Source organism: Microcebus murinus, chromosome X (assembly GCF_040939455.1).
Source record: "Microcebus murinus isolate Inina chromosome X, M.murinus_Inina_mat1.0, whole genome shotgun sequence".
NCBI lineage: Eukaryota > Metazoa > Chordata > Mammalia > Primates > Cheirogaleidae > Microcebus > Microcebus murinus.
Window position 1 is genome coordinate 87,807,251 of NC_134136.1, and position 27,484 is coordinate 87,834,734.

Here is a 27,484-nt window from a genome sequence, read left to right on the forward strand (position 1 = left end):
TTAACATTTTTTAAGCCTCCTTTTCAGTTTAAGCCATTTTTTTATTAAAAATTTTTAAGTAATCTTTAGTAAGCAAGAGAGTCATTCTACAGCTATGATTTTATGTCAGAAAAAAGTACATGTTTAGATGACTGGTGATGTTAATAGAGGAATGAATCCTCTCTCCACTCTTTTGTTCAACATGTTCTCTTACAGTAATTTATCATTTTCTGATTCCTTCGCTTTAAAATCTAATAAAATGCAAAGAAGATGTAAGAGCAATGCCCTGGGGAAACAAACATGAATATTCCACTTGCTAATTCATCCTCACTGCTCTCCCATCAGGCCATTTGTTGATTCTACACCTATTGCTCAAGAACACATAGACTTGGCATCTGCATTATTTTATAGGCTTGTGCCTGCATTTTGCATACCACATGAACATAACAAAGCCCCCCAGATACTCATCTTTTAGTGAGTTGAAGAAAAGAAAATTCTCCTACACTGGAATTGGGTGTTGATCCTAACTTTTTTTTTTTGCTTCCAAAAATGGTGTTTTTAAAATTGAATATACAATTGCAAACCTAGTGAGGAACAGTGCTGCCCTCGCCTTAAAGGATCTTCTACTGTAAAGTATGTGATGGGGCAAACAAAGATACATCAAGACAAGAATAAGAGGTTTGCTCAAATGCTTAAAAACTTCCTTTCTGGCTTTGCTGCTTTATGCTATAACTGGAACTCCAGTTGTCATTTCACACACACAGTGATTGTATCTTCCTTGGAGCTGCTTTTAGGTTGCTTCTCTCTCAGAAGCATTGTTTGTGATTCTTCCTCAACTTCAAACACCCAGAAGAGTCTCCATTTCATATACTGCCATTCTGTCTATCTCCAGGGCCAGCTCAAGATTCCCTCATTCTGTGAGTTCTTCTTTGATTACTCCCAATCATCCCAAATTCCTCCTTCTCTCAATTTAGATGGAATTGTCAGGCATCCTTATACAATTTTACCCCAGTTCAATACTGGTATTTTATTCTATACCTTTTCTTCTGTCCTATCTAACTAGAATGGTAAACCATATGAAGGCTAAGGCAATTCTATATCATAAGGCTATGAACAGTGACAGGGGCATGGGTGTTTAACAAATAATTGCTGGTGGATGAACAAAATGATTGATTTTTTTCCTACCTAGTAAGTAGGAAAAAGTATAGGGAGAAGAATTACTTGGCACAAGTGGTCCTTAATTATCTGTTTTCAGGAAAGATTACGACGTAAAAGTCACATTCTGCCTTGGAGGAAACATAGGCCAAATGTGGCCTCTTGCTTTGACATTCACCATATCCTTCAAATTGGCAGCCCTCCTGAATTAACAGTGACAAGGACTTGCCTAAACAATCCTCTCAGGGAGTGGGGAGAGTAAAATCTCTTCCCTCATGTAGAAGAGGAGGGATTTGTAGTTCTAAAAGGATTACCTGAATGGGAGAAGATGTTTTCCAAATACATTCAACAAAAGCAGCAAGTAGGCTGGGACTTGGCATATCAATAATCGTAACAAGTAGCTGAAAACCTCAACATTTAAGAAAGGGAACCTTTTCTTTATGATATGCTGAACTGTCACTTTCAGCCTGAAGAAGGTCACACCATACATAACATATTGGTCACGTTAGCAGATGATGCAATAAATTCAGTCATAGAGACATTGAAAAACTTTAGAAAAGAATAAAAATTTTAAAGCATGTATTTAAATTATATGAACAAACTGGTACATGCATAAATATTTCCACAACCTGTCTTTAGAGAATTTCAGCAAGACATACATTCTGCATGTTCAAATAGACTCAGTAGTGGAAAATAAAAGACAATATTCTCCTTGTTCAAATGCTCTTACACCTAAGAATTTGAACAGCCCCCAGGGAAGGAAGCATAGAAACTGCTCAAGCAAATTCTAAGCATGCCCATGTTATTTCTGCTCAGTTGCCTGTAATTATCAATCATATCATTCTGGCAAAAGGTTGGCAACATCACTTGCTTTCCCATCTTCTTTTGTCATCCTGTGTTTTCTCCCTATGGAAAATTACCATTTTAAAAAATAACAAATATTCAGACTTTTTCTATATTGCTTGACAGACCAATGATAGTTTATAATTCCTTTATTTTATTTATTTTCAGTTCATGGGCACAGATCCATTTCATCTTTTCCAATTCACCTGTGTGAATTTTCCAATTCACATGTTTAACACCAACTATATGCAACATACCTTATATTAAATATAAGATGTAATTTTCTATTTATGTAGTACATCTTGAAAATAAGCAGCAGAATTTCACAATCACTTGAAAATACTCACCTATAGATGTTGGCCACCTATTCCAATTTTGGTGCCATTGCTTAAAAGCATCTATAGAGCTACTTTGGGGGAACTCTTCCAGAATGTTTACTCATAACATGCCCTATATTCACACCTTGTTTAAGCCAAAAACATTATATTCCCAGCAAAATCAACTATCGTATTTGCCAAACAAGCCTAAGCAATATATTTGTTTAAACCTCAGTGTACTCAGAAATTCCACTCCTAGGTATATACCCAAGAGAATTGAAAACATATGTCCACACAAAAACTTGTACAAGAGTGTTCACAGCAGCGTTATTCATAATAGCCAAAAAGTGGAAACAACCCCACTATCAACTGATGAATAGATAAACAAGATGTCGTCTATCCATCCAATGAAATATCATTTAACCATAAAAAGGTATAAAGTACACACTACAATCTGGATGAATCTTTAAAACGTTATGCCAAGTGACAGAAGCCAGACACAAAACACGTCATATTGTATGTACAATTCCATTTATATGCAATGTCCAGAACAGACAGATCCATAGAGACAGAAAGTAGATTAGTGGTTGTCAGGAGCTGGGGCAAGGAAGAATGGAGAGTGACTGCTGAATGGGCACAGAGTTTCTTTTTGGGGTGATGAAAATGTTCTAAAACTAAATGGGTGAATATATGAACTAAATCTTGATAAAGCCTTTTTTAAAAACTTAAAGGGAAAGATGGTTATAACAGAAATCTACTTAATAAATGGGTTTTCCTGTAGCATTTTGCTACTTTTGTTCTTGTGAAGATCATATTCGAGATTTGACAGAAAGCACTGAAGAAGAAAAGTGGTTTTCTGTAGCCATTGTCCCATCCATCACCCAGTTGTCTACCCAACAACAAACAGAAAAGTCCACACTACAGAATTGCTTCTCCTGCATGGTTGCACTACTCCAAATTTAAGATGCTAACACTAGAATGTTTCCCCTTCAACATTCTTTCTTCTTGGCAGACAGCTATTGTGAAAAATAAGTCTAAAAACACTGAAGGTTTGGTAAAAATCAGAGGTTCCCATCCAGAATATGTTTAACACTTTATAAAAAAAAGAAGAAAAAAAACTATTGACAAGTTTACCCCCTGAAGGGTTACTATTTACAATTCTTGTTATTTGGGAAAAAATGTTAGTACCTACCACACAGATGGAAGTAATCACTCCCTCTTCTTTGTTTCCAACACACTTTGTAAATTCTTTACAGCTATTGTTTAACTTACACAAGTAATACCTGTTTATTGTAGAAAAACCAACAGTACAAAAATGCAAAAGAGGATTTAAATTCATTCAGAGATTTTATAATTTAATATTTTGATGTATTACCTTCTAAATTCTCTTTTATACATTCTAACTTCAAAATTCCAAGCCATTTATATATAAAGGAGATTGATTACAGAATTGACCCCTTGCAATGTGATAGAAATTTTCATTAATACAGGAAATCTATGCCCCCACCCCTTGAATTTGGGCTGGCCTTATGGCTTGATCAATAGAAGACAGCAGAAATGAGAGTATGCAGTTTCCAACCTCTGCCTCAAGAGGCCTGGAGCATCTTCTTCATCTCTGAAAACCCTACATCCACCATGAGTACAAGACAGAGCAAGCCTGCTGGGGAATGAGAGACCACAGTAAACCAAGATGAATTATCCCCTGCCAACATGCTACCTGACCACATATAAATGACCAAATCCAGTAGACATCAGCCACATTCTTCCCACATCCACCAAACTACTCCACCAACCTCTAGAGACCCATGTGCAAAAATAATTATTCAGTGTTGCATGAAACCAAGTTTTGTGGTTGTTTGTTACATTGCTTTACTGTGACCATAGACAACTGGTGCAGTACATAATTCAATGTCGTAGTCTAGATTCTTATAAGATGACTCTAGCTAGCAAAAATAGAGTTGAGAGGATATCAGGCAGCTAACAGGATCATGGAGAGGATCAGAACCAAGCTCCCCAGAACAATTTCCAAAACCACATAACAAAGCTGAATTAGTGATTAAACTGAATTTGGCCCTCTTCAAGTTCCAGATGCTATAATTTTTGTTGACTCTAAAACCTAAACTTTGTGGCAACCACACTGTCACCAGACAGATAACACTCTCATCAGAAACTCAACTGCTACTGCTGCCCCTAAAAGCTAGAAGACTCTGCCTCCACTCTTGCTAGAAAATTGTTACCTTCATTATGCTCTTGCCTAGAGAAATCTAGGAAGAATATTCTCTTATAAAAAGTAAATCTACCTGATTGAAAAATGGACAAAGGACTTGAATGGACACTTCATCCAAGAAGATATAAGGATGGCAAATAAGTGCATGAAAGTATGTTCAACATCATCAGCTGTTAAAGAAATGCAAAACAGAATCATGATGAGATACCACTATATACCACTATACCCCTTTTAATGGATAAAATAAAAACTACTAATAATATCAAGTGCTGGCAAGGATGCAGAGCAACTGGCGACACTCATATATTGCTGAAGAGAATGCAAAATGGTACAGCCACTCTGGAAAATGTTTGATAGCTTCTCATAAAGTCAAACATACACTTACTATGTGACCCAGCAATCCCACTCGTGGCATTTACCCTAGAGAAGTAAAAACTTGTGTTCACACAGAAACGTGTAAAGAAATGTTTATAGCCATTCTAATTGCCCAAAACTGGGAACAACCCAAATTTACTTTTGACAAGTGAGTGGATAAACAAACTATGATACATATATATCATGAAATTTACTACTCAGCAATAAAGAGGAACAAATTATTGATAATGCAACAACTAGAATGACTCTGAAAGGCATTATGTTGAGCAAAAGAAACCAATATCAAAAGGTTACATATTGTATAATTCCATTTATATGACATTCCTAAAAAGACAAAATTATAGTGATAGAGAAGGGGTTGGTTGTTGCCAACAGGGGCAAGATTGGAATGTTAAAGGAACAATTCAAGAGTTTTGGGGGCTGGTGGAACTGTTCTGTATCCTGATTGTGGTGGTGGCCACACAAATCTATACATGTGTTAAAATCCATAGAAATGTACTCCAAAAGAAAAAAATCTGAAACTTTAGCTATCCCTGATATTATATTAATATGAACTACTCAATACTACAAACATGTCATCCACAGCAGTTTTAGGAGGAAAATTACTTCATTTCTAAAGTAGAGAAACTATAATTCAATAATGTTAAGTGGCTACCAAGGTTCTCAGCAATTTCCTATTGCCTGACTCCAAAGACTCCACAATTTACCTGGAAAACAGTTTTATTTTAAGCCATTCTCCCAGGAATTAGGTAAATGACATTTAATTTACTTTTCTCTGAACTTCTTTTCAAATAAAGTAGTTGGATGCTTTCTTTTGGTGGTTTTTAGAGCAAAGATGACCATGAGACTTCAATGGGATCTTCAAAGAGTGCCAGGAAGAAGTTTGGGGCCAGGAAAGAGGAGAAGGAGAGGACTGGGAACACAGAAGACCCACTATGGAAGGACAGTTAAGGGGCTGATGACTGTAGGTAGGGTCTGTATGACTGGTGAGATTTTGTCTTGATGGTAACAGGGAGTTCATAACAGGAAATTAAAATGATCAGTGCTTTAAGGAAAAGGAAAGTGTGGATTAAAACTAGAAGAACCCAGCACCCAGGAAACTAGTTAGAAAGCCCAGCATGAGAGATGAAGGTCAGTGCCAGGAGGAACAGAGATAAAAAGCTAAATATGAATATTGCATAGAAAGAGGGACAAGTCCTGGGGGGCATTTGAATAGAGAATATAAAAGAATACAGAATATAAAAACATTAAAATGTTTTTATAAATAAAAAAATGTTTTTAAGGTTCCAAGTCTATGAAAATGGTTATCAGGGAAGAAAACAGAAAAGTTTAGAGAAAGAGCTGGGCGTGGCTTGCTTATTCATTTATTTACTTTTCCTTTCTTAGGAAACAGTATCAATAATTATTTTGAACATTTAGAGTTTGAAGTAACAGGGAAATCTACAAGTAGAAACATTTTGTAGGCAAATTGAAATATGGAGCTAGAATTCAAATAGGGGAAAAAATAACAATGCACCTCTAAAAGACAGAAAGGAACTAAGACATAATACAAGCCAAAGGAACAAAATTGTTGGGAAAATCCATTTCTTCAATGTGACTAAAATTATTTTTGACAAACATAAATATCTGATTTAATCTATAAATTCCTATCATGAAAGCACATTATAAACATCTGTTTTAGTACTACTCAATTTTAAAAGAAATCTTATGTTAGATTTGCCTTCTAAAAGATAATTAGTGAATATCATATGAAATACTGACATCAACTTTTGTCAGCCAAGAGAAGTATTTAAGTTAAAATCAAGCTTATAGGTAACAAGATCAGTATATTCAAGGAATGCAGCATAAACCAGACATATTTTGGTTCTCTTTGCAAAGTACCTCCCAAATCCATACTTTGTTCTCTAGAGATACCAACATAATTGCTGAGGATGCTGGTCAATGGTATTTTCTCCAATGGTATTTATTATAAAACAATCCTGGCAAGTGAAAGAAAACAGCACACACTGCTAATATTTTGCTAGAATTATGTGTTTATTCTAGCACTGTTAACAAGAGAGAAGTAGGCATCCAACGAGCACAGAGGAATGCTGGTGATGTAAATGAATATTTACTCAAAGCCCAGCTCTTCCTCCCCCTCTAATAGGGGAATGACAAGGAGCATTTTGATCTTGGATTTCTCCCAGCCTCACACATCAAAAAATGCAGCATCCAAAGACATGCTGTTGATGGCCCAGGGTAACAATAAAGGACAGACAAAGGAACAGCCTACCAGAGAGCTGCTCATGTAATGGGGAAGAAGTGAAGACAAATTCAAATTACAGAGAAAGAGAATATGGCTGAAAGGCCAATCAACTCCATTGGTTTCTAGTAAGATCACTGTCTAAGGTGGCTTTCTTCAATCCCTTAGCCACAGTCTGTGCCCTCAGTGCTGCATCTTACTAATAAGCATATGGCCATGCTATCAGGCAGACAGGATAGGAGAAGGATATGGACTGATTGGGTGAAAACATCACCAAAGATACAAACAGCATATTTTACTAGTGTAGCTAAACAGTGACACTTGGTGTTCAAATGATGTTTTGTATATTCTTGTTATCCCATTCTAATCATGGAAAACACCAGACAGACCAAAACTGGGGACATTCTACAAAATACCTGGCCAGTACTTTTCAAAACTGGCAGGATTAGGAAAGACAGACAAAGACTGATTAGAGGAGACTAAAAAGCCATGCCAGCCAGATGCAATGCAGATCCTACATTAGATCGTGGAGAAGAAAAGGGACATTAGTAGAAAAACTGGTAAAATCCAAGTAAGTTCTGTATTTCAGTTAGAAGTGTTTCAAGGTTACAGTTAGACAGGAAAAATAAGTTCTGGTGTTCTGTTGCACAGTAGGGTGACTATAGCTAATAATAATGTCATGTATATTTCAAGATAGCTAGATGAGAAGGTTTTGAATGTTATCACCACAAAGAAATGATAACTGTTTAAAGTGATACATGTGCTAATTATCCTGATTTGATCACTATACAATGTACACATGCATTGAGATATCACACTGTACCCCATAAATATGTACAATTATTATGTGTCAGTTATAAATTTTATTTTAAAAGGTATTTCAGTTAAAAGTACTGCCAAAATTACCTCAGTAATAAACCTGTTACCAAAGTTTATTTATTAGTTTTCATGAATGTACCATGGTTATATAATATGTTAACATTACAGAAAGCAGAGTGAAGGATATATGAGAACCCTCTGTACTATCTTTGCTACTCTTCAGTAAATCTAAAATGATTTCAAAATACAAAGTTAAAAAGGTATTGTGTAATTATTGTTTCTCCTTTTCTTTGGATCTGAGTGGCTGGTTGGATATCAGATTAACTCTATGCAAAACAATTCTAGAATTCATGACTCATCTTCCAATCATACAGACAACTTTTCACTTCTTGTTTATGCCCTGCTTACTGATGCTTGCATGCCTTTGCTCATTATGTTTCTTCCACTTGTCTTCCTCCCCATCCCTGTTCCCCAGACAAATTCATACTTCGTTGGGTTTTGTTTATTTGTTTGTTTGTTTTAGAGACAGAGTCACTCTATGTTGCCCAGGTTGGTCTCAAACTCCTGGCCTCAAACAATCCTCCCACCTTGGCCTCCCAAAGTGCTGGAATATGAACCACCACACCTGGCCCTCATACTCACTGTTTTAAGACCAACCACTAACGTCATCTCCCCTGGCTTCCCCAGACAGAATTAGACATTTGCTGTTAAAAGTTCTTAGAGCTCCTTCTGCAAACTTCTGTTTTAGCCCATATGATAAGGTATTGAATGTAGCCTATATAAGGTGATGGTTACAAGTAAAAGATCTAAAACCAAGCTGTCTGGATTGAAATCCTGGCCCCTTCCCTTACTAATTGGGTAACCTTGAGCAAATTGCTTATTTCTCTGTGTCTAAGTTTCCTCCTCTAGAAAATGTAGCTAATAATAACTCACAGAGTTGATATGAAGACTAAATGTATTCATACAAGTAAAGGAATTCTAGGAGTGTCTGGCCTGGGTAAGTGCTCAAAAATTGTTAGCTAATATTATGGTTATCATGTCTCTCTGGGCTCTGAAGACCTTTGCAACAAGGAACATATGTATTTGCTTTTCAAGGTAGAATTGTCAGAGCTGATTTCAAATCCCACCTTTGCCGTTTACCAGCTTTAGACTTTCTTGGCATGGTGTGAGGATTTAATGACCCAAAGCATTTAGTAGGGTAACTAGGTCAAGGCAAGCATTCAATAAATATTAGTTATTATAATTATTATCTTGCTAAACCCAGAGTTCAACACTTAAGATAAGCTGAACTGTTGGTGAATAAATGAGTGAATGAATTAATCCGTCAGAGTGACACATAATACTTCAGTAGCTGATATAGATTACCATTATCAACTGATAATAGCAAAAATTAAATTTCTTAATTTGCCATTCCATGCCTCTAACCTGTAGAATGCCAGCTGTAACTGAAGATACATGTTTATGTTGCTCTACATTTTGTTAACATCCAATCATTTGGAAGGATCTCCATGGAGTAGATCAAAAAGTTCTAAGAACAAGCAGCTTTGCACAATGATATTCTTATAGCAAAGGGGGGTGAGGAGGTATCTGAGCTGCATTTATGCCAATTGAGGAATATGTGCAAACTCCCTAAGGGCAGAAGATGAAACAATACAATGGCTTTAATCTAATGAGAAACTACTATAGGGCTGGGATGTATAGTCTTAATTACTTTTTTGCTCCAGCTCTGAATATAATAAATAGGGCTTCTTTTGCAATTTATTCATGGGTATATACATTTGACAGGAACCCAATAGCATTCTTTTTGATACAATTAGAAATACAGTACACAAATCTTAAAACTTAAATGTAAAGGAAAAACTACATTGTATCATAATTCCTCAACTACTACAAATTTTCCCTACGGGTTAAAAAACCTAAAATTATGTCTTACAATTGTTATTTACATTTACCACAGTATTGTTGCCCTTTTGTTCTCCATGGAAACATTATAAAATCAATGTGCATCTTCCTATGACAGCATTTTAGAATGAATTAGATCAAGTAATAACCTTGAGTGATAATTAGATCAAGTAATAAACAATAGACACCTCGGCATGGCATGAACCCTCATAGCCCAAGGGTGGTAAGTACACTCACCAATTGATTTCACAACCTCTTACAAAGTAAATATTATTGTATTCCCCTTAAAGCTAAGGAAACTGAAATTCATACCTCATAATAGTGGCACTGGGATTTGACCCCAGGCCTGTCCTTCAGTTCAGTTTTTGTGTAGCTAAGATTGTGGGTGACTGATTCTAAGCTGCTCCCAATGAACCTATGCTACATTTTTAGAGTTCTACTGCAGCTGTGCTGTTCAGTTCTATGTAAGCTCAGACGGACTTTGTGCTGCTAGTGATCCATCTCTAGTGCACACTCAGTTATGTGTAAGAAATACAAGGTAATTAAAACCCCATAATCAATCTCAACCAATGGAGGATGGAAACCAGTAGAGACATCCTCCATCTTCCCATCCTTTAGCTTATGGCAGATTAAAGAAGGCCACAATTTTTTTGTAAATTCTTCCTTCAAGAAGTGGAATCTATTTTTCTTGCCCTTGAATTTGGGCTGACTCTGCAACTCACGTTGATCAAATATTGTGAGACCACCATGCAGTGAGGAAGCCCAAGGTAGCCACTTGGAGGTAGGGAGCCACACGAAGGAGCACCAAGACACCAGACATGTAAATGAAGACATCTTGAACTCTCCAGGCATCCCAGACATCAGCTAAAAGAAGCCAAGTGTGTGGCCCAGCCGATGCCATGTGGAGGCAAAGAACTGCCCAGCTAAATTCTGATCAATTTCCTGACCCACAGAATCATGCCACTAGTTCGGGGGTGGTTTGTCATACAGCAATAAATAGCTGAAACATGAGTAGATCATCCCAAGAGGCATTCTATACACTTTCCAGCTGTCCTGGGGGAACCTCAGTCGACCCTTTGTCCATAGCTGTGACTTCCATGACACAACCTCATGATGGCATTTCCCCTTCCCCATTTCATTCTCCCTCTTCTTCACCTGCTTCCTGGGATCACCTCCCAAATAAACTGCATTCGCCCAGGTCCTTCCTTTGGGGAACTCAAATTATTACACAGAGCTTTTGCCCCTCCTATATTTTTTTCACAAAGTTTTAAAAACATTTTCATAAAATAATTTATCTACATTGCTCCAATTATATATGGTAATAACTACCATTTCATTCTTTATTTCTAAGGCAAGATATTATTATGAAGTTAAAAGTTTAAAATTATATGTACACACGTAGACAGAGAGAAATTACAATGATAGATTGTGATCTAAAACTCTGCAAGAAGTCTTTTCAAATAAGAAGTTAACCTTTCTGCATTGTAAAAATACGGCATAGAAATAGTTAATTAGTTAATAAGAAGGAATCTTTCTAGGTATACTAATTTTCTTCTTGATCATTCAATTTTCTTATTCAATGAACTTTTTAAAAAATAACTTTATTTTTAGATAAAGCTGTCATTTATCAGCTTTGGGTTCACTCAGTGAACATTTGCATAAGCTACATCTACCACATCTTTACATAAATTAGAAATGATAACCCCGTGAGGAAAGTAAAATACATAGCAGGATTTTACATTTTTCATAAAAAGGTTGTTTCTAAATGGGAAAAGGCACACTAGACAATCACGACCCACTGACTGTCTTGCATCTAACTCCCCCAAGGGAGAACTAAAACTCAGAACAATATTTCACAAAGAAACAAACTGGTTCACATTGTTTTAAACTTGTAACTCTGAATAAACAATTTCAGCTAAAAGAATCTTGAACAAGAACCTAAATATTTGATCACTTCCGTAACACTTTACTCATCTTTCACAGTGTATTTTGAGCTATATGAGAAAAAGTAATATACTTCCAATGTAATCATAAATTAAAAGATCAAAATATTGCCATTGCAGCAGAACAACAATATATTTGCTGAGCCATGCCTCGGAGCTTCTGGAGCTGGTCTGAGACTCATATCACACTTCTTGACCTTCAAGCCTGTGGATCATCTCCATATCAACTCTCATGTTTATTTTCTCGGCACTTTGACAAACATATTCTGACAGCACCATTTATTGACAATATATTAACATTAAAAGCCAGATTCAACATGTCTCTTTGGGGGCTTGCTGAAAGACCCTGAGTAACACTCTCAGATATAATATGAAAACCGCACCTGTCTTTGAGCTGTGTTATAAATCATGAAAGGAAGAAACCTGACTCATTGAGTCAGCAGCAAGAACTTAGAGACAGCAAGTTCTAATCCTGGGTTGCTGTAAGTAGTTTGCAAGATGTCTTTGGGGCAAGAGTTTACCTTTAAACTATTTTTCAGTTCTGGTTTGATATATTTATAATTCCTATATTCTAAAGAGAAAATATGAATAAACTTCTGTGTTGATGCTCAGAAAGCTACACCAACCCATGCTTTGTTATAGATAATAATTGTGCAGTGTTGGTGATTGTCTGTATAACAGGAGAGGCATAATTTGTCTGTAGCATAACGAAAGTCTCAAGGACTGATTTTTAACACAAATTCAGGAAGAATTTCTATGCCCCTTATGATCTAAAGTCAGAACAATGAAGGTCTCCGTTTGAGAGGGGGTGGCTGAGTATAGACTAAGGATGCTGCAGATTAGATTTACATATCACATGAATATTCAGACTAGACAGAAGACTTTTTAAGGCCTTTTTTCTTCCTAATATCCTATTTTGTTCATAGAATACTAAAATCAGTCTAGAAATGCTACTGAGAGTTACAGTTAGATTTTGAGGGGAAAAAAAGCATCTGAGTACATATGGTATTATCTTAACTTAGTGATGCTACCTTGTTCTCCTGGAAAGATGTTGATGAGATTTGCTGTGAAAAGCAGCCAGCTTGGTCTCATGTGACAATGTAGTATGAGGAAATGAGAACATACCAGGCTTGAAGTGAGAAACATACTTTCCTTTACCAGCTAGAGAATCCAGGCTAGACTGGAGCTATCCAGTTTTCAACATTCTAAGTGTTCTACAAACAAAAAGTGTCTGATGCAATGAAGTTATGTGTATTGGAATGAAGGCTGTCCCTTGGCCTGCTGGCATGTCTTGGGTTACACCAAATCCACAATATAAGTCTAGCAAATTCCTGTGTTCCAAGTCACTAGGCTAAAACGCCTGGGGTGACAGCCTGCTGTTGCTCCAGTGCCTAGCATGAAAAGTATGCCTTACTTAACAGCTTGCAAAATAAACTTCCAATTGCCTTCTGCTATTGTCCAACACAGCTGGGCCTACTCATTCACTTGTTCATCACCTAAGCCCTCTTCACTGTCATAGTGGAAAGACTAAAGTTCCTGGCACATACAGTAGGTGCACAATAAATATCTTTTAGTTTTTTAGTTTAAGTCTTATCTTTGTTGCTCCCCTATGTATCTTTTAGTACTTCCTATGTGCTGGGCACATTCCAAGTAATTATGTCATGAAATCCTCACAAAACTCTTTGAGGTAGGCACTTTCATGATCCTCACTTGATGGATGAAGAAACTGAGACACAAAGAGACTTAATAATTTGTTCAATGTTACAGGACAGAGCTGGAATTTGAACCCAGACAGTGTTATTCAGAGTCCGATTTAACCCATTCATTTCATTCCCTTTCCAACTAAGTCTCTCTACCTCTTAATCTGAGTCTCAGTATCCTCATCCATAAAATGAAGGGTGATATTATTATCCCACAGAGTTTTTCTAATAAAAAAAACACTTGTGTACATTCTACAAATACTAATTGTTATTTCGCTTATCATTGTCATCATCACCCATCAACTACAATCCAATTGAAATAAGTGAGCAAGGAATGAACTACAAATTCCAATTAGAACAGAATTATATATTTCTCAGAAAATCTGGTGGCCCAGTCTAGGATTTCCCATTATTAGCTGTGGACCAAATCATTAGCTGTTGCAGAGGCCTTCTTATAATAAACCCCAAGGAAGTATGGCTATTGTCACCTAAGGCTTTTCTTTCCCCTTCTCCATCCACATCTGGGCCTCAGAGTACCAGCTTGCCTGGTTGTTTCTCAATCCCCGATAGGTGAAGTTATCAGCAATGCAAGCTAAGAACCGATCCAATGCTTATTCCCACTTCAGCTCCTATTAGTGATATTAATTCACCTGTTCCCATGAGCTGTCTAGGTCTACAGAAGCAAAAACATGTTATTTTCTTGGTCCATGAGGCCAAATAACTCAATTCACTTTCAATTTCTCCAAAGACATGGATAACTTCTTAGGCTCCACATTCTTCTCTTGGGTACATTAGCATATCATTTGATAGGTTGATTCTCAAATTGCTATTAGTTCTAATGGCTCCTGAAAATGTTTGACTAATTTAATAACTCTGATGAGATATAACCAGGCAATTTTTCAAGATTATAAGTAGTTTTCTAAATCTCTGGATCTTTTGAAAAACAATCTATTTAATAGCTTTTCTGTGCTTGCTTCCAAAGTACAATAATCAGGACATAAAATTTCCACAGTAACCAATCTCAGAAAATCCCAGGGCTGGCTGCTGACTCTTCTGTTGAATCTGCCAGAGCCATTACTACCTCCCTTGTTGCCTCTTCAAGGACAGCATGTAAAAATACATTGGGCCTGGGCCAACTACATAAATGCTCTTCTACATTTACATTTATGTTTTATTTAAAACATGATGTAGCAACAATATTTGGTATATTTTCTGAAAGTAATAAACATCCTTTTCTTTAGCTAAGGTGTAATTCACAGGCCATAAAATTCACCCTTTTAAAGCATACAATTCAGTCATGTTTAGTATATTCCCAAGGTTGTGCAACCATCACCTGTATCTAGTTCCAGAACGTTTTCATTACTCTAAAAAGAAACATTGTACCCATTAGCAGTCACTCCCCATTCTTCCTTACTACCAGCCTCTGACAACTAATCCATTTTCTGTCTCTGGATTTGCCTGTTCTGGACATTTCATACAAATAGAATCATACAATATGTGGTCCTTTTAACTAGCTTCTTTCACTCAGCATAAGGTTTTCAAAGTTCATCCATGTCATAGCACGTAACAGTACTCATTCCTTTGCATTGCTGAATAATCTTCATTGTATGGATATATCACATTTTGTTTACTCATTAATCCACTGATGAACATTTGGTTGTTTCCACCATTTTGGCTATTACAAATAACATTCATATACAAGTTTTTATATGCACATATATTTTCACTTCTCTTAGGTATATATACAGAAATAGAATTGCTGGATCAAGGGGTAAGTGTTTTAACTTTTTGAGGATTCGCCAAACTGTTTTCCACAACTGCTGCATCGTTTCACATTCCCACTAGCAGTGTATGTTAGTTCCAATTTTTCCACATTCTTGTCAACACTTGTTATTATATATCTTTCTGATTATAGCCACTCTCATGAGTATAAAGTGGTAGCTCATTGTGGTTTTGATTTGCATTTCCCTAATAGTTAATGAAAACATCATTCTTTACCAGCTAACATAATAACTAATTTAATTACTTCACACATTACATTCCAAGTTGTTTTGCCATATTGTAACATAGTTATAATCATAGGCTCATTCTCTTTATCTCAGCAATGGCTCAGAGATGATGCAGTAAACTTTAGAACAAGATATCATGGCCCCAAAGGCATGTGTCTAGGATCTGGGAGAACTGCTGTCAGCATGCAGATTCCCTTGGTCATTGACTAGATTCTGATATGAAACACACTTTCCCTTATGTGAGCACCAGATCAGAAGAATCAAAATCTCACTATGAAAACATGAGATCCCATTTCTACAAATACTAAATGTGTCATGACATATACCAGAGTCAACGCTTATTTATTTGGAGATGGCATCTAGTTAAGCCATAAAGTACAGATTGAGGCTTCTCAAGTAGATATGGGATCAAGTCATCAAAAGCAGAGTGAGAAGGAGAGAAAAAAAATCTCTGCAGAGAATCTTTACATTAAATGGTAAAATCCATATTATGAAGTTCAAAGCCCAGGCAGACTTATTCTTCACCATCTTCCCACTCCCATAATTCATTCTAGTTGGATTTCTCTAAATTCTTGAAGCATACTATGTTCCCTCTTTAATATAAGCCATTCCTTCTCACAGGAGTGCTGTCCCCTTTCTTTTTGTTTGGCAAAAGCCTCTCATTTACTAGTTTCACTTGAGACATCCTAGACTTCCTTAGTCCTTATATTAGTTTCCTGTCACTGCTGTAACAAATTAGCACAAATTTGGAGCATAAAACAACACACCTATATTCTCTTGCAGTTCTAAGAAGTCTCACTGGGCTAGGATCAAGATGTCAGTAGAACTGTATTCCTTTTGCGGGCTCTAAAACAGACCCATTTCCTTGCCTTTTTTTAGCTTCTAGGGGCAGCCAAATTCCTTGGCTCATGGCTCCTTCCTCCATCTTCCAAGCCAGCAGTGTAGCATCTTCAAAATCTCTCTCCTCTCATCCCCAATCCTCCCTCCCTCCCCACCCTTCCCTCTTTAAAGGACTCGTGTGATTACATTGGTCCCACCCAGATAATCCACGACAATCTTGCATCCCTTTTGTTAGGTGAGGTGGCATATCCACGGGTTCTAGGAATTAGGATATGGACATCTTTGGGGGCCATATTCTGTCTACCACAGTCCTCTCATCATAATTCTGTAGCACTCTAAATAAGCGTAGAGATTTATTGAAGTTATTGCTTTCACAGACTGTGAGCACCTTGCGGGGCCATATCTGTTTGTTCTACATACATTCCCAGTGTCCAGTGCATAACTGCCACACATAAATATTTAATGACTACCTGGATGAGTGGCTAGCTTGGCTTTGCTGGACAAGAGTTCCTGAGAGAAAGTAAACTAAGACTGTATTGTAAAAGGTGTTGAAATAATTAGCTCAGCAGTTTGAATTTCATTCTATACACTCTGAGACCCATCAAAGGTTTCTCATCAGGAGTTTAACATGAATACAATTTTGTCTTTTGAGGATAAGACCAAGAAGGGAACAGGGAGCAACCAAAGGCAGGGTGACTAAGCACAGGGCCATGGCAAATGAGGACCCAAACTAGGTAGTGACAATGACAATAAACAGCTGTAGAGAGATATAAGAATTCTGGTACATTCCAATTCAAATCCTTCCTAGAAGAGATCAAATGCAAAGTAAATGATACTTCCCATTTGACAATTTATTTGAGATGAGAGGAGAAAGAAAAGAGGAGCAACATTGAAGACATTCTAGCCTGGTAAACCTTAGCCAGCAGAAAAATAGTGATGCCAATCAAAATACAGAATATATAAAATGAAACATGCTCAGAGGAAAGGCGAGCTGACTTCTTCTGCTTCATACATGTAGAATGTGAGTTCAGTGGACATTTGTGAGCAGATACCTAGTAGAAAATCAGAAAATAAATGTCGGAAGCTCAAGCACAAGACTGCAGCTAGCCACAGAGCAAGGAGTCTCCCACAGAAAAATGATGGTTCAGGTCACAAAAGTGAATGAGATAATTAAGGGAGAATGACCTGAAACGAAAACACAGAATTGTTAGGATGGCTGGACAAAGACAAGCCTGGAAACAGAGGTAGGAGCAGGAGGAGACAAGTGTTAGAGGTGAGGAAGGAATTGAGGTTCTCTGTGTGTGGTGGGGAAAGGAGGAGTGGGGAAGGGGAATGGTGCTCTCAGTTTTTCCCAGAAGTCTGGCCAGAGGAATCTAAGAAGATTCTTGGAATTTAAGGAGCTTTGAGAGAATGGTTCCAGTAAGCAATGGGATAGAAAAGAGATTGCCACGGTTTCAGGTGCTCGCTGAAGAATGGAAGTAGTAGTGGTTGCTTACATTTCCCAGAAGTTTGGCAGTTTATATTGAGAGTCAAGAAGGATTTCGGGGTGGTTCTGCCTTCCACTCTCAGTCTGAATTTAAGCCACTTAAGCTTTTCAGTCCCTTTCTTTAATTGCAAAATAAGAAGTTCCAAGCTAGATGCTACCCAAGGTCCTCTCTGAGTCTAAAATTTGCTCTTTCCACCCACAAATCCCAAAATATTGCTGAAAGCTCAATTCCAAGGATTCTGAGAAGTTGTCATCACATTATTCCCTACTTAAGTTAAAAATTACCTTTGAAAGGAATTCTAGCAGAAAGATACACTGATATAGAGAGAATTAAAGTTGAATATTTTTCCATACTTAAAAAATCTTAAGGCATTGTGCCGATTTCAGACTATTCCTAAAAGACCCTTTGTCAATTTCCTGTTTGAAACTGTCTCACTCTAATCACTTCCTCTTTGGTAGTATGGGTGAGACTCTATTTTTAATCACAAAAATCCTCTCTGCCACATTTTAAAATTTAATTCCAGTTTCCATCATTATATATCTACCATTTAATTCTTCCCTACATATATATTTAGACATCCCATATTTTTTTTCATATCCTCAATACCTTTCTAAAGGCATTCTTTTTTCCCCTAATTCAAAGCCTTGGCTGACATATACCAGGTAAGAAGAAGAAAACTCCTAAGAACTGTACAGTGAGCCTTTTCGTAATTATTACCACCCTACCTGTTGAACACTGGTGCATAACCCCAGCATATGTACTAACACATGTATAGCATATACAATACAAAGAGAGATACACCTCTGCTCCAGGCACACCAAACTTCTCATGTAGGAAACACTCTATATCCTTTCACCTCTCTGCACATGTGATGCCAAGGGGCTCCTTGGAGGATGTTGACTATGCTTTGGCCCGCCTGTCATTTTTATCCATAATTACCTCCCTCACAATGAGTCTGATTTCTGATTTCATTAAGTTACTATATAAAACACCATGTGGTTGCTACATATATTAAACTGCAGGTGTCCTAACCTCCCCCTCCAAACAAATTATCGTGCTTAAAGTCCCCTAAGTCTTCTTTGTTCGAACCTCTGGCATCACCAACACCTCTGTGCCTTTGCCTGTCCACTCTTTTCTCTCAAGGAATCACTTTCCTTTTTCTCCTTGTAAATGGTAGTCATCCCTGAAGATCAAGTGCAAAAGTGCAAATGTTCTCTGCACAGTGAAGACTTCCAAGATACCCCAAAGCACAATGAATCATCACCCCCCATTGTGATAATCCTTCTGCACTGTGCCTTTCAGTTAACTCATCCACCGCTCATTAGACTGTGAGCTCTTTAAGGGAAGACCCGGTATTTTAGCCTCTCTGCATTCCTGGTACCTACAGAAATGCTTATGCTCAAGAAATGTTTGTGACATGATTGAAAAAAGTGTAGAAGTCATGGATATATAGAAACATTTTAATTATGGGTTACAGAAGCTGGCAAACTCCAGGTCAGCTATGGGCATAATCCCTGCTCTGATCCACAAGAATTAGAAGAAGCCCAGGATTGAAACAAGACCTTATTCTCTTATCTGTGATGAGAGACAGGGGCAGAGCTTGGCTGCCAAGGACACAGTTGAGAAACATGCCTCAATTGTGTCATTTACCCCTTTGTACCATTAATGTACCATTTACCCCTTGTCTCCTCCTCATTTCTTCTACTCAATAGGTATGAATAGAAATAAGATGTCCATGAATCAGATTTTGTTAAAGCAATCTTGAAATGCACAGTGAGGAAGTACTAACAGTGTTGTAGCTGACTTTGACTAATACCTCTCAGGTTTAGGCCACAAAATGGCCATTTGTGAGCTTTGAGAGAGCAGAAGTTATAAAGCTGCAGGCATATGTGAGACTCTTGGGAGCAGAAGTTCTGGTATGAACAATTTGGTTTAAAACCAAAGAATGGATGTGACCCATCAATGGCTAAACCTGAAGGTGAATTCTCAGGTTTTCCTATGGAGTCAATGGAAAAGAAATAGAAAATTTGAACAAACTATAAGAGGTACATGGAATCTTGAACCAGGAAAAGTTCAAAAACCAAATCTATATGAACCAGATCTCCCCTCTAGAGCCTCTAAGCAATCTTGCAAGTACTCATTTGCTGGACTTTTTGTATTGTTAGTAAAGATTATGTTTTAGGACCAAGGACCCAGCTTGCTTGCAAGTGAGAAGGACAAGCAGTGCCCAATAGGATGAATTTTCTTGGTTTTTGAGAGGGTTCCAGGGTGTTAAACCTTTGAAAGGTAATCCAAGCCATTAAATTCCAGACCCAGGGGTTATGTTAGGATATCTTGGCCTTTACTAAACAAAACCAGTGTTGGACCTACATGCCAGGATTCTATCCAATCACTCCATGTCTGCCTCAAGCATAAAGGGATTTCTGCCCCAATCTCAACACACATACACACGCACACACACACACACACACACACACACACACACACATTTTATGAGAAAATTTTGTTCTTTTGCTAGATGGCTATTTACTTAGTTTTGACCATTGCAAAAAGGTAAAAGTCATGGTAGAAGAGCTTCGTGCAGAATACCCACTATATGGAACAATTAGAAGCCACCTAGTATTGCTGCAGTTCAGACTCCTGTCCATTGATCATGAGATCTTTAAAGATAAGAAGATAATTTGCAACAGGTAGGATCATTTAAAGTCAAATGCCTTTTGATGATAACAGCTATGAACAGCATCTGTGTACTACATTCCAAAAACGTTTATGATTGTTAAGAAAAGCAGGCATATTCTTAATGATGCAATTGGTTTTAAATGTGAATGTCAGTGGTTATCTAATCCAAAAAGTTGGCTTGCTTTTACATTTCTCTCTCTCTCTCTCTCTCTGTCTCTCTGTCTCTCTCTCTCCCCCCTCAACTCTTACAGATTAATCTCATAATGTATGTTTCTGAAATATAGTGGCAATCTAGCCCCTCCTTGAGACCAAGGGAAGTTTAACGTTTCAATTTTCTATCCTCTTTCCAATCCTGAGTTCCCTGGTTTGGAGGTAACCTCTTGCTCTCTGCCTCAACTTTTCTTTCTACTACCTATCTTCCTCAAGAAAATGGGCAGAATGGTTAGAAACATTTGTTAGTTTGTTTTTTTTTTTTTTTTATAATCCATACCCCTCACCCAACAGCAGCAGTTACTTTGAGACAGTAATTAACATAACATTAACAATATGTGATGCTAATATATCTGATAAATAATGCTGGTTTTTAAGGCTGTCTATTCAAGGCAAAATCTAAAAGTTATTTCATGTTAACAGAGCTGGATATGATCTTGGATGCTATTTTGAATTGGTTTCGGTTGGTTGTGTATTTAGCCTAAATCTACAGCAATTACATGGTATTTCATTTCATTTCTGTAATGCTAACTGTACTTTAAAATATTTAATTACAACTGATGGAATCTCTCTTCCCTTATAGAAACAGATCCAAGGCAAACCTATAGAGTTTGTGGACTGAAAGGGGTAAGAGTTGTTCATTTTTAAAACAACTACTGTTTATTCTCTGAAAGTGTCCAGTCTCCCAAGTGTCCATAAATGACAGTTTCTCAACGGCTCTATTCTCCATTCTTCTTCTAGACAGCAAACATTTTAAGGATATCAAATAGCTCCCTCTAAATTCCCTATCTATTACTGATTCCTGACTAACTACTAATTGTCCTTATTGGAATTTGGGCGTATTTTCATGATCTTTCATATCCCCAAGGAGAGATTTTTTTTTTTCTCGTAGGTCAAACTAATAATACTCAGTACCATAGATTTCTGAAATTACCCCTTTAGGGAAAAGAAGAGGTCAAAACTAGAGAAGTCTAGTAGCTACTCTCCTTGCCACTCAAACACACACACACATACACACACACAATCAATAACACCGTCCGAAATAATGTTCCTGAATTCTGTGTAGAACAACCAAATGGCAGACATGTTTCAAAATATATTTCATCCAATCGTTACAAACAGCTTAGCAACAAATCATTTGAGTTCCGTAAAGTATCAACATTGGATGAAGGGATAAAGTGACCCTTTGAAATTGCCTGCAGCACAAACACCATCTCTTCCTCCAGCTCCCACGACTGCTCCATAATGGAGCCAACAAGTCCTGCAAGACACACACGCGGTGGCCACTAGTGACGTCCCATTTCCAGGCACCATTTAATCAGCCGAAGTGGAACACCTTGGAAACCCCTCAGCCAGTGCCTGGCTCTGTAAATGTGATGGAATTAAAGACGTCCCCCTGGAAGTGCCAGGGGCGCCCAGCCTTGGGCTGAGAGGATGCGTGCTGGTCCCTACCTCCGACTTCCACACGACATAGGGTTGGCCGCGGCAGTTGGGTGGGGGCTGGAACTTCCTCTGCTGGAGCCACCTCCTGGGAGAAGTGAAGATGCCATTGGGACCTCCCCCGGTGGAGCAGAGGATGCTTGCAGCGCTGCGGCCACTGCCCGGCCCAGCCAGGACAGATGGCAGGTCCCAGGCCATGCTCTTCTTGAGGCCGCTGCGACCCAAGGGGACCTCATAGTCAAAGTGGAAGCTGCCAGATGGTGACTTCTCCTGTGGGGTGCTGGGTGTAGAGAAGGACGAGCAAAGGGGTCTGGGCGGCGGTGGCCGGGTGGCCCGGGGGTTCGGGCCCCGGGGAGAAGATGCTGAGCGGGGACCGAGACCCTCGGCTGAGGGTAGTGGGGAGTAGAGGCGGCCTGAAGTGGCCCCTCGAGCACCGCCTTCTGCGCCTGCCTCGCCCCCACAGCCGCCGATGAGGGCCGGGTCCAGGCTGCGGGTCTGGCGCAGTTTCCTCTTGGAGAAGCCCTTGGCTGAGGCCGGACCGCCTGAGGCAGGCGAGGAGCAGGAGAAGACGCTGTGGAGAAGGCTCTGCGCTGACATCTCCGTGGGGCAGTGCCCGAGGGCTACCTTCTTCTCCCTCTTGGAACGCTGGCGGCTTTGAGTTGGAAAAGGAAAGGGGGCTTGGGCAAAGCTACCAGGCGGGGCCGCCCGGTGCCCGCTGAGGGAGGTTGAGGGCAATGCCCGGCTCACGCGCCGCCAGTGCGCTCCAAGTGCCCCGGCGGACGCAGAAGCAGGAGATCCATCACCAGCCTTCTAGGAAAAGGAGTCTGGGGGGCTCCTGCAGCCGCTAGAACCTTCCACCAGAGCCCAAGTCCCAAAGAGGGTAAGGAAGAGGAGGAGGAAGATCAGACGCTAGCTTGGTTCCCAGCTCCAGCCCGCCAGCGCCACTCCCCCTTCCCAGCTGAGGCGGGAGACTACGCGCTCCCGCTCGCTGGCTCTGGATAGCCTCGAAGACTCCGGCAAGCTCCTCCTCGCGGCCTGAGGACAGTCCCGAGGGCTGGGCAGGAGGCTGCCTGGGCGTGCGCCCAGGGCGCGTCCACCGCGCTCCCCGCGCCGCTAGAGGAACTTCCTCCCGCGCCCGAGCTAGGCGCTCGAGCTGTGCCCTCGGTGCACCCTCGCTGTACCCTAGAGCCTGCGGCTGCGCATCTCGTCTCCGCTGGGCCGCTGCGCCCACTCTTCCGACTGCCGAGGTTCAAGAGTATCTCTGAGCTCAAGGTTCCCGCGGGGCCTCTGCTAGCTGCAAAGTGGGGACACTGAGCACGCTGTGCCCAGGGCCTTCCGAGGCTGAGAAACTACGGTGGGAGAGGATTCCCGGCTGCCCTCAGTGCTATTCGTGAAGGAGAGAGCTCAGGAGTGAGTCCCAGGGGCGGGTGCCCATGTTCCACCAGAGAGGACGTCCCGCACGCTCACGCTAGAGGCAGCGGGAAAGGGGTGGCAGGGACGAGTAGGGCGGGAGGAACGCCAGGGCTGAGCCAGGAGCCGGAGGAGAAAGCAGAACGTGAAGGAGTTTTCCGGGCGCCAAACCTGGGAGCAGCGCAGAGGAAGGGCAGCTGGCCACTGATACCAGGTTTCCAGGGGAGAAAGTCGTGAGGACGGAAGTGCGGACCTTCTGCCCCGTCTCCCCTCCCCCAGATCAAGGGGCACGCCAGCTCCACTCACGTTTCTGGAAAGGAAAGGAAGTGTCAGATTGCACCCCACCCACTGGTGTCAGATGGGCAGCCCCAGACGGTTTCTCTGAAGTTGGAGTTAAATCTCCAGCCTTCCCTTTCCCCCTCCTGCTGTTTTTGTTTTAAAAAAAGGATAGAACTCAGTTCAGATGTAGTGGCTGCCGGCTGCCTAAGAATGGGCAAGAGATGGGGACTTACTAAGAAAAGTGGAAGGGGAGGGGTCCTCACCGGGCAAGGGTCACGAGCACAGTGCATAAGGAGGAGGGGTAAGTGAGGCCAGGCAGGGGGCGGGCGGGGGGCACAGCGACTGCCCCAAGGCTGCGGAGAGTGGTGCTCACAAAACCATCTGGCTCTGCGTTTTGCTCCAAGACACCTCTGCGCAGAGGCCACTGTCCTGGGAAGCTGGGAAACGCTGGCAAAGTCAATATTTCAGCTTTAGAGATGAGTCTGGGAACAACTTCTCCCGGGGTCGACCCCTGGAATCTGTAAAGCGCAAAGCCTCGCCCGCCTCCTGGAGGACTTTTGGACCTAACATTTCAGTTTTGCAAAGCATCTTATTTAATACAACCATCTCAGCAGGGAGCAGACAGAATGTGGAAATGCTTGCATACTTCTATTTGTGTTTCTGTGGCCTCTTTTACCACTTAGAGGTGAAGAGAATTTTATAGAATGTAAAAGTGACTTTCCTTTACCGTGTCTTTTATTAAGAAACAAAAATCTTACAATGACGCTGTAAATACAGGTGTTCGATACAAGCACTCGTCTTATATCCAAATTTGATTTTGGAAGACTTTCTTTATTCCCTATTACATTTTCAGGGAGGAAATCAATTCACTTGGATGTTCTTAGGTGTTCAACTAGGAGGAGACACGTCATGAAATCTAATTAGAAAGAGAACCTGATGCCTCGCCAAAGGGGGTCGGACTCCGGGGGACCTTGCCCATACTCTTTTTTTTTTTTTTTTTTTTTTGTAAATGCTGCGGGACAAGCTGCAGCCTGGGAGTTCCTTCTGGCAGCTTTAATCTACTGCCTGAAGACAAAAAGAGATTCTAATTTCCCACCAGCCATCGCGGTCCGTCTCTTCTCACCCTGAACCTCCTAAGTATTTTCAGTGGCTGTCAATCAGGTGTGCTGCTAAGAGGCATGGCATTTAAGATCTCTTGCTTCCAGGCCTGATTACTCATGCCAAGTTACATTTGGGGGATTGTTGGTGTTGGCTTTCTTCCCTCCTCATACAATTCACATTTGAAGTAAAAGTAGGTGGGTCTTGCTTGTCCTTTCTTTAGTAACAATACCGTTTAACTTGTCACTTGTAATGAAAACACTTAATGTCTCTCTACCACTGGGATACCATTGTATAGTTATGCCTCATTGGGTGGTTATGCCTCATTGGATTTTGGCATTTGGAGTAGATGGTTAACAGAGTCACACTTCACACAAACACTTATAACTCAAGGTGGTTGCACAAATGTAATTGATGATTCATATAAGTTCTATTTCTCTAAGCCCATACAATGACCATGGGGTTGAAAATGCACCCCTGCCATGATTGTGGAGGGCTACTATGAATGCCCTTCAGGCACAAAGGCATACATTCTTAGTCATGGATGTCAGAGATCCACTGAACAGGGGCACTCTTCTATTGACACTCCTCGGGCTTGAAGCAGACATGTGCCAGTTAATTCATCATCTTGTTTCCAACCGTGCCTGACCTTCCATTTGCCTCAAACTTGCTTCACTGTTGCCAACAATGAAAATTGTTTTAACTAATCATCCAATTAAGCTGGGGCTCCTTTTAAAAACTCAGTGTATGTGTGTTTCTAAAACACATGGGAAATATAGTGGCTTTTCTGGATAGGAAGATTTTGTAAGAAAATTATTTGGACTTTTAAAATATTTTTAAAACTATTTTGATTTTCAGTCTGTTATTAGGTTTATATTGCAGCCACCATGATGGTGGATTCATTCATTCCTAGTTAAGGCATCCTATTTGACTCTTATTTGTTATATAATCCCTTTGCCTATGTAGACTCAAGTCACAGTGGACTTTCTGATTGACTGCCAGGTTATGCCAAATTCAATTAAGGAAGATTTATGGGTTTTGTTTACCAATTTCAAAAATGGTGGTTTTGTTAATTGATTTCCAGAATCCTTCCTATTATTCATCAGCAAGCTTCAGAAGCAATATAGTTGGTAGTCTAGAAATAAATGGTTTTAAGTATATATACTTGAAGAACCAAATTTCTCAGACTTGCTCCTCTATTAGGATATTTGCTATTGAAAAGTAGTGCCCATGTTTGCTTATTGTTTTGTGTTTTTTTCCTGAGAGGATAAGTTAAACAAAGCCTTAGGATACCTTTTTTTTAAAGGGCAGAACAGTCTGTTCACTATCTATTCCCCATTATAATTATCATAGTTAATTCAGGATTTAAAAAGAAAACCTAACACTATCTATTCCATCTGGTTTTGGCACAAGAATATTCCAATGAAATTTCTAGAATCCTTGGACTGACATCAAGGTATCCTTTTATCAGGGATCCTAGAAAACTCATCAGTATTATTTCTATTCCCTTGAGAGACTCTTCTACAAACACATCTTACTATCAAAGGATATATTCTGATGCTTAACCTAAATTTCCCTTTCCTTAACTTTATCCCTTGAAACTTTTCATATCTCCAGCCAAAATTCCTTTTTACCCTTGGTGTTTAGACCCCCAAGTTATTTGTAGATTTTTATCATGCCCCTTGGGTCTGACTGTGTGGTTTGGCTACACTGTACAGTTCATATTTTGCTTTAAAACCATAACTGTAGATGATCTTCTCTGGATTCCCTCCAGTTGCTTATTTCTTTTCAGTCCTAAGGTCCAATATTGCAGGTTAAGGCATCCCATTTTCCCCTTGTTTGTTATATAATCCCATTGCTTAAATGGTCCCAAATCACATTGAACTTTCTGATTGAGTGCCATGTAATATTTCAGACTTATATCTGATTGGCTCCTAACTCTTAGTCAACATCATTGATTTTTGTTTCATCCTATGTCTCTCAAAGTGATTGTGATCCCTCTGATATCATTTCTGTGTTCTTAGTGGGAAAACAGTTCATAGAATCTCACTCGCCCATAGAAGTCAAGAGTTCTGTTTCAAAGTTGCTGGAACATGAAAAAGGGGTAACATTTTAATCTACTTGATGTGGAATATATGAGAAATGTGTGGAGAACTTTTATAGTACTTAATGCTAATTACATTAAATAGCAAGACTTCCCTATGCCTAAACTACTTCTTGATTGTAAACATGACTTTTTTTGCAACAGGACTAAGAATGTTTCTTTAGATTCTTATTCCAGAATCTCCCGGAATGAATATACCAGCCAACCAAGGCACTTAAACTACAATTGATGAATGTCAGTGGAGATAAACCTAGGGTCTTTGAGTACAGGAAACTTTTGTTTTCTATTACATTTGTATACCAACAGTAAAATTTTGGCACAATATTTTGGATCAGTTTCACATTGCCCAAAATTGGGACCATGATCCTTCCAGGTACCCAGTTGAGGTTTCATATCCATCCAGTTGATAATCAAGATCTATGACAA

At 39.5% G+C, this 27,484-nt stretch overlaps 1 protein-coding gene across 1 annotated transcript in view; it reads right to left on the reverse strand.

The window, feature by feature from the left end:
- Positions 1-22,977, reverse strand: part of ARHGAP6 (Rho GTPase activating protein 6) — a 474,180-nt gene extending 451,203 nt beyond the window's left edge. Inside the window, exon 1 of the mRNA XM_012784832.3 lies at positions 22,180-22,977. Coding sequence (XP_012640286.1) covers positions 22,180-22,764 — 585 coding nt within the window. The 5' untranslated portion in view covers positions 22,765-22,977. The remainder of the gene's footprint in view (positions 1-22,179) is intronic.
- Between the last annotated feature and the right edge of the window lie 4,507 nt (positions 22,978-27,484).